Below are 8,260 nucleotides of genomic sequence, written 5' to 3'. Positions count from 1 at the left end.
TGGGTCTTGGCTTCTTCTGGCTTCCATCGCATGAAACGTGATGGTTATGGATTAAGTTGGCCGGGGATTGCCGAAAACATTTCACCGAAAAGGTGTGGGCGAATCTCAGCAACCTTTGATGTGAAGCACATACCCACGGTATTGGGTTTTGATGCCGTCATGTATTGATAACTGTGTTCTTTTCTGTTATGGCTGATGGCTTCTTGTCATCATTGCAGGCAATAATAACGTGCACACCCACACTGAACCTCTCACTGCGCCATACTTTGCTAGAAATACCAGACGCAGTCTACGATGGCCAAGCGCCGGGGTCGGGATGGCCACATCTAGCTATCGGAATGCCGCTTGCAGTTTAGGCTCTGGGCCAGTGAAACATGCTGATTGTCTATGTGCCTTGTCGAATGCAGATAGGGTTTCAAGACTGCTTACAACAAATAAGAACCTCAGCAGTGGCAACATTTGCAGAAACATTCAGGCTTCTGTATGTTTCACGAATCAGGTGAGTCTCTTCTGGGCTCTTGCTGTCTGTTAGCTACAAAGACGCCTCTGTCGCTGAGGCCTTCAGCGCTCAACAAAGGCAAAATGAAGGCAATACTCGTATATGGTCCTATCATTATCGGGGCTGTCTGCTACTGCTCCATATTTTGAAGCTGCAGTTTCTATACAATGCACTCTACTTAAGAGATGAACATTCATATACGATGTCATATGAGAAAGCTGGACTCATTTTTTCTTGCATTTACTTTGGCAGTGCTACACAAATTCTACTTTTGACCAACATAATACCACTTCAGTCACCCATCTTATGTGATGGTGTATCCTCCGTCGACTCGAAGGTCTGCGCCAGTGACATACGAAGCTGCGTCTGACAACAAGAAGGTGACGGGGCCCATCAGATCTTCAGGCTGACCCATCCTGCCCTGCGGAATGAGAGACACCCATGTCTTCTTAAGATCGGGGTTATCGGCCAGGATCTTTTTTGTCCTACTTTTTGTCAGAACCAACCGGGCCAAGATTTACATAGTGAGAGACTTACAAAGCTGTCAGCATATAGCCAGGAGAGATGCAGTTCACGCGGATTCCAGCGTGAGCCCACTCAACGGCCAATGACGCAGCAAGATGCCTGACTGCAGCTTTCGCTGCGTTGTAAGGACTGTATTTTATCACGATTAGTTGATGAGAAATAGTCAGATCATTGCCTTGGCACTTACGCCTGTGGTTGAGGGACGTTTACGATCGCCCCTGACATGCTACCAATGAAAACAATGCTTCCAGGAGCCTTTCGCTCCATAAGATGCTTGGCGACAGCCACGGCGAAGAGATAGGTGCCGTCCACGTTCACACCCCAAAGCTTGCGCATTCGGTCAATTGGATAGTTTATGGCGTCAAAATTTTCTGTGAATCCGGCTGAGGTTACGAGACCATCAATCTTTTGGTAGGTGTTGAGAATCTCGCGAATGCACTTATCCACAGACTCTGGCTTTGAGACATCTGCGTAGTGTGCCGTAACTCGGGGCAGTCTGGTTTCGATGAGTTAGAAAAATACGCCATGAAACAGTCATGAAAAGGCTGACCTTTCGCATCCCGGGTTCTCCTTTCTGAAAGCGTCAATCAGCTCATCGACCTGGGACTCTGCTTCATCCTCTGAATGCCGTTAGGAACCCTGTGACCGACAACAACTCTCTTGGGCGCGAAGCTCACTGTTCAAGTCGACAATTGCAAGATCGGCTCCAGAGTAGACGCAGCCTTGGCCCATGACCAGACCCAGCCCTCTCGCGCCTCCTGTAATCACGATCACTTTGCCTTCAAGAGAGAGGGACGCTAATGTTGGCTTGGAAAACTGCCCTCCCTGTCCGATCACCGGCTTGCTAGATGGGAGCTCATGGTGTTGTGGGTATTCAACCTGGACATCTGGGTCCGTGCGAGAAAAAGAAAGAGTTCTCTCAGGAATTGGGAGCGGAGGAGGAACCATTGTGTATCAATTGATCAATAGTAGAGTGGGATTGAGGATGGAATTGAGCACAATGCTCCTGGAGGCAGAGGGGGCGGAATCCGCCTTATACCTATTGCCACCCACCTCCCACCCACCTGCAAAAGCATGCAACTTCTCGAGCCCTGACGCGTGTCTCTCGACGTGTTACGATGTCTGTCGAAGGCACGACTCGGGTCTGTTCCAAACACCCACGCCACGCTAGTGGCAGTCACAAGCCCTCAGCATTGACCGCTGACCCAGTGTAAGAGTTCAAGTTTCCAAGACACTTTCATGATGCTGACGAAGAGAGGTGCCCAATCCCAGGTTCCTCGCGGGATGGGAAAATACGGCCATGTTTGTCCGACAGAGCCGATTGGACATGGAATGGCGGTAAGTTGGCCAAGTGATCGTCGATAGTACCCCATACAGTATGTATTGAATTTGGGCTTTTCTGGTGTGGCCAGGCCTTGGAAAAAGGGGAACCGGTAAGCGAGATATCGACATGGCAATCAGCGGCCCACTTTGGTGTCTTGTGATGGTCTCTTTGGCGAGTCTCGACAAATGAAAAGATCCACCCCCACGGTGCCCCCGAAGTCGCTTGGTCACGTTGGCAGTCAGACATTTCCTCACCATTTCTGTGCTGTGTCCTTATCGCGAGCTTGGAGGTCTTCTCATCGGTTGAATTGACAATGTCGATGCCGTCAGTTAGAGCGAGGCCATTGCCAGCTTCCCAACCCCAAACATAGGAGACTGTCGTGGTCAAGTTAACGTTTCGGCATGACATCACTTCCCGTTCCGTTTTAACAATAGACCAGCCAAAAGAGTGAGGTCTTTCACTAGCAGCATTTGAGTTCACCCGAGTCCATTTCTGTGATTGAGGGAGGCTCAGGCTGTCCAGTCTCATATGAGTTCACAGACGTGTTCTCAGTGCAAGTGCAACTGCCTCACTCGAGTCTTTTCACGCCGCAATCACTCCTCACATACCCTGCCTGAGGGTGGACACTTCCGCCACCAGGCTCTGTGTGTAAGGATTTGGCTTTGCAGCATATAAGCGCAGTACTGCGCCTTTCCTAGCACATACGACCATACCCACCGGAGAACTCGGGATCCCGTCCGCTCTCCCATAGATAAGCCGGTGAGGGGCGGATTAGTAGTTGGGTCGGTGACGACCAGCGAATCCCCGCTGTTGTATGTTTTTTTGCCCCATGTGGCCCCTAGATCCCACCTTTGGCTCCCACAAGACACCGACAGATAGACACTTGCTTCCTTTTTGCTCTCTTATTATCATTCATTTATAGTCTTAGGTTGAGTGGAATACAGTATTTGAGAGATGACTACGAGAAGGGAATCCTGCCACCTTGACTCCAGCCCATCAATGATCAAAAAGTAATTCCATAGATGCCTTCCCCTTGCACAGCCTTTCCTTCATGATAGGTCACACGCCTCCAACCCTCATCGCGAGATGCATCAGCTATCCATTCGACAGTCGGGAAATACCGCTCGTTCTTCTTTACGGTAGCCACAAACGGAGCACCAGCAAAGTCAACAGCCTTGACAGTAAAGTCTGGGGAATATATTGTTAGAACATAGCGATTGTAGAGGCTATCAGGTTTGGAGACTCACAAGTGTTATCAGGAATGGCAGCCACAACAGGAACGAGCGACTCTAGATCAGGCGTGGGTACACTGTTGATGTGGGTAATGAATCTGGTGGCATAGACGCTGTAAAGAGCGGCGGGAGATCCATGAAGCCAGGTCGTGATGTAGACTTGACTAGGCAGTTTCTTGATCGATTGTACCACAGTTCGGTGTGGCTTCTGAACCGTAAGGCCGCAAAAGTTGACGACGTGGGATGTCTCAAAGTCATCTTCTAGCAGCGTGTCAAGCTGCAGGTTGAGCTGCTTTCCACTGCGAACAATGACTGCGTCGACCTTCTCATGCCAGTACATGACCTCCAACTCGGGAAGCTGGGTAATGAGATCGTCGTTGAGTGCCAGCAAAACGTCCCCTTCAAGCAACTGGTCTGGTGCTTGGCCAAAAACTCTCTTCACCGTGAAGAGTCGATGCTGCACTGACTTCTTTCCAACCTTCTGGATCCACTCCTCGGCAACACCCATCACGCGGGCTTCCATCATGGTGATAGCTTCGAGCTCGACTGGAAGGCTTCTGAGCTTTGGGATTGTTCCTTGAACGAGTTTTGTGATCACCGGGAGCAGGGCGAGAGAGCCCAGACCGAAGCTGGTCTCCTCATCATCGTCCCTCTCGAAGACCAACCAAATCGCCTGGATATCGCCATTTTCTGTCATGAGAACTCCGCTTGTGCATTGTGCGCTGAGTCTGCTGTCGACATCGATCCGGTCCAAGTTGATCGGACGGCATTTGGGAGGGTTGGGCGGAGTACGCTCAAGGGGCATGACCCTAGTGACTGTTGTCGAACTGTAAACCATCTCCCCGTTCCCGTTGTGTCCAACAAAGAGGGTAGAAGCTCCCTGTGAGATCTGCTCTGTGCTGAGTTTTGCGTTTCGTACTGGCGCATCAACGAGACTGGGGTCGTATTTGATGACAGCATAGTAGTGAGAGGGGTGAAGGAACACCAGCTTTCCTGGGATCAGGACCGAGTCGGCAAAGGTAAGCTCAATATCGCAGAACTTGGTCGGCACAATGTTCCTGGCAACGAGGACCAGGCCCTTGTCAGCATCAATGACAAGACCCATGCCGCTCTTCTCATGTACGGATTGCCCGTCAAGCAACAAGGCGGTAGAGTACTTGACGTGAACAAAGCTCCTCACGACATCGGCAACTGCTCGATGAGGGACATGGGTGAGAGCAGCAAAGGATGCAGTGAGAGGCTTTGGGGGAACTGCAGGCAACGCTTCCGCCAGTATGTCAACATCCCATGCCCCCGTAGAGTCGTTTCGTTTGAACATCCTCATCTTCCCAAACCAGTGTCGATCAACAGACACGACAGCAGTGTGAAGGGTGTGCCAGTCCCACAAGTATTTGAACGAGAGGACAACCCGCGCTCTGTCGGGAATCTCCTTCATTATTTCGATGAAGGTTGCGAGATCCGGCGTATCCTTGTAGCTGATGCTCTGGATGACAATGTCATTGCGAACTGATGGATGGAAAGGGCCGGATTCGCATACGTAGACCCCACGGCAAGCAATTGTGTACCTCTGAGCAACCTGGTAGGAGAGGTCATGGAATGATGCGCCGCTAACGGCCAGAAAGCGATCAGGTGTGACCTCGTTGAGATCTTGGACCAAGATATCTTCCTCCACATCCTTTCCATCTCGTTGAAGCAAGAAGTGGAGGTTTTCCCCGATGTTCTCGTCCAGTATGGTGTTGAATTGGAGGAACTGAGTGGCCAGTACGCCATTGATCTTGATCAAGATGTCGCCCTCCTTTATCTTGCCATCCGATGGTCCCTCTGGCAGGACAGTGTGAGCGACGAGCATGTTGTTCTCCCTCGGAAAAGCCTTGCGTGCGATAGTCTCCCACTCGGAACTAAGGCCCAGTCGCCGACACTCGTCGAAAGGCTTAAGCTGGAAGACGCACTGGACCTCGCCTCGTGGGACGGACAGGCCTTGCTGGATCTTGTTAAGAGCGCGCAGCGGGCCGTCGAGAGGAAGGAAGTAGTCGGTGGAGGCACCGTCACTTCGACCACCAGCCTGAAGAGCGATGCCATAGCCATCCACATTGACAACTGGGCTTCCCGAGCTCCCTCCAGCGGCAGACGCGTTTGCTTGGTAGTAGCAGGTGTTGAAATCCATGTACCCCTTGTACAACGGAGCATTTCGGTCAAGGCGGCTGATGAAACCTGACAGAATACCAAGCTTTTCACCTCCATCGTTTCCGATGACTTTGATTTCCACACCGACTGTATTTATGGTCAGCCCGACAACTCTTTTTACTCCTCTCATAGTGCCCGCTCTTACCTTTAGCAAGATCGGGCCGAAGTTTGATAGCTGCCAGCTTCATATGCTTGACCGCTGAGGGATCGAACTTCAGGAAACCGAAGTCATGCACGGGATCGCGGTAGATTGGGAATGCGTCGACCTCTTCTTGGTTGTTGAAGAGAATGTATCCTGTCCATGGCCCAGTTCCAACAACGTGTCGATTTGTGAGAACAATGCTTTGTCGAGTTAGCAGCAAATCCAGCCGTTTGAGAGTTAAATCTTACCCCTTTTCAGCGTCGACAACGAACCCAGTTGCCTCACTTGATGCGGAAAGGTTGGTATCGAACGAATATGGATGGCAGAAGCGGATAGAGACGACACTCTCCACCACAGTCTCTATCGCCCTCTGCCATGCCTCGCTCTCTCGCTCCGACAAAAGCCCAGACTTGAGCAGACCAGCACTCTGGACGGCTGTGGGCTCGACTGTGGGCTCAGCATCTCTCTCGGGTGCTTGCTCCGCTGGCTGTTGATGGTTATCAGTGGGGATCAATGCATCATTGGGATGCGCCGTCAGCGCCTGATCAATAGTCATCTCCAAGCATGCCTTGCGGGGTAGCGAAACCACTGCAGCAGTAAATAATGAGGAGAAGAGGTTTCCGGTGGTGCGTCTAGAGCTCTGCAGTGCTTGATACGCCTAGGCTTGAAATAGACGCTTCAGAGGCAGGGGTCAACGTGCAGAGTCTTTATAGGTTCTCTGTTTGGTTGATAGGTAGTGACTCAGGTGAGGGAGATGTGGTTGATTCCATCCTGAGCGGGCGACAACGTCAGCCCACAGTTGCCTCGTGTGCAGCCCAGCGGGGAAGAGGACTGCGGGCCTCATCAGCTGCAAGAAACAAAGGGCTGGTTAAAAGTGCAGTCATTGGAGCCAGCGAGCTGGAGCTGTGTGGCCGCAGCAGTAATCTTGGTACCACAAAAGTGGATAATTCTGACACTTGGCTCTCAGGCGGGATGGGGAACATGATAGGCTATTGTGCTAGGCAACAATGCCACTGAAATCTGTCCATAAGGGCTAGTGACTTTAGCAACCCAAACATTGGTCAGGTGGCTGTTGTCTTTCAGCCTCAGGGCGACCAGCGAGTCGGTGCGCCCATCGGGAAAACACGGTACTTATGGACTTTGGTATGCCTTGAGCGGCATGATTCTTGTCCCCAGGGTCCAATAGCCCTACAAAATTGCGTCATATGGGTGGCAGTGCAGCGTCGACACTACCACCGTCTTACTCCGTGGGCTGTATCGTGATTGGGTATGCGTCCAAGCACGCAACCATGCACCCTGTCCTCTCGAATGGTTGGAAACAAGTTCCGTGAGATCATCTACTTCAAAATAGAGCAGGCATCACTGAGAGCGACCACGGCTCCGTGTTTCGGATAAAGGGTCCGTGTAATCGTACCTTGACTGGCCTGGGGAAAGCATGCAGTCTCACCAAACCAAAGAGGTTTTCTCAATGTCTACTGGCGCTCATTTTCTCTCCCTCCATAGTTATCGTTATGGCATCTCCAGGAACCTTGTTTCCCCGTGCCATTTCACATTCTTTGCCAATTCTCGGATGCATCCCGCATACCATATCTCGTTGTAACATGGATGCCAGTATGGCAATATATGCCGCTTAAGTAACCCGTGGAATGTCGCATTTGTAACCGTAAACGGGTTACTTCTAGTGAAGTAAATAGGGAGTCTCCATGCTGTTGGACGAGAATCCAGGCTTGTCTCCCAGAGGATGTAGCGGCGGCATCACCTCATGACGGGCAGAAACACCGCCGCCCCAAATGATACGGCGCACATGTCCAAACGCGTAGCCGTTTCTTCGGACGCAACCGTCACCAGGGGCTTGAAACACAAGCACTCAGCAGGTTTTCACAGAGCTCACTGGACTGCCCGTTTTCAGCAAGCCCTGTATTAATGACAGTACACCCCGAACTCTACACACGGTGCGTTGGGCAATTGGGCATATTTGTTTTGGATGCTACGATATCCTTGTATGAACATCTTGAGTTTAACTTGACACGTAGTGCAGAAAGCCAGTGAATTCGCTGTGCTCCTTGACTGTCTGACGGTCAGGGGAATTCACTAGCTGTTTTTATGGACAACGAAGGACGACCGCCCATAGCGAAATGGATCAATTAGACGTTGTGCACGCAAAATCATATACAGATTACAGTACATAACCTCGAAAACATTCATCGTTGAGCCAAGGGCCGTCTGTCTTTTCACTTCAATGGCTGCAAATCTGTACACACTAGTCAATCAGTATATAACAGTAGACGATAGTTCATGAAGTGAAGCTAAGATTGCTTAACTTTTAATCCACACATTCACAAATCCCTCTATCA

General features: G+C 50.9%; 2 protein-coding genes and 1 non-coding gene across 3 annotated transcripts; 1 reads left to right on the top strand and 2 right to left on the bottom strand.

The window, feature by feature from the left end:
* Nucleotides 1-803: 803 nt before the first annotated feature.
* On the bottom strand, nucleotides 804-1,972 carry LRP88_00410 (uncharacterized protein; the record flags this gene model as incomplete). The annotated part of the gene is made up of 5 exons (XM_083237123.1): nucleotides 804-984; nucleotides 1,037-1,153; nucleotides 1,212-1,520; nucleotides 1,575-1,644; nucleotides 1,702-1,972. 5 exons carry the CDS (start codon nucleotides 1,970-1,972, stop codon nucleotides 804-806), a joined length of 948 nt encoding a protein of 315 aa, XP_083107014.1.
* A 1,077-nt stretch (nucleotides 1,973-3,049) lies between these two features.
* LRP88_00409 lies at nucleotides 3,050-3,165 on the top strand. Its single transcript, XR_014475134.1, has one exon. It is a non-coding gene; the product is annotated as a 5S ribosomal RNA (ribosomal RNA).
* A 186-nt stretch (nucleotides 3,166-3,351) lies between these two features.
* Nucleotides 3,352-6,462, bottom strand: LRP88_00408 (trypsin-like cysteine/serine peptidase domain-containing protein; the record flags this gene model as incomplete). The annotated part of the gene is made up of 4 exons (XM_083237122.1): nucleotides 3,352-3,536; nucleotides 3,596-5,851; nucleotides 5,910-6,106; nucleotides 6,155-6,462. The coding sequence occupies 4 exons, from the start codon at nucleotides 6,460-6,462 to the stop codon at nucleotides 3,352-3,354; spliced, it is 2,946 nt and encodes a 981-aa protein (XP_083107013.1).
* Nucleotides 6,463-8,260: the final 1,798 nt, after the last annotated feature.

Source organism: Fusarium phalaenopsidis (assembly GCF_050370095.1).
Source record: "Fusarium phalaenopsidis strain FUZ10S chromosome Unknown contig_32276, whole genome shotgun sequence".
Taxonomy (NCBI): domain Eukaryota; kingdom Fungi; phylum Ascomycota; class Sordariomycetes; order Hypocreales; family Nectriaceae; genus Fusarium; species Fusarium phalaenopsidis.
The sequence above is the reverse complement of the archived record's forward strand: the minus strand, read 5'-3'. Positions and strand labels throughout refer to the sequence as shown.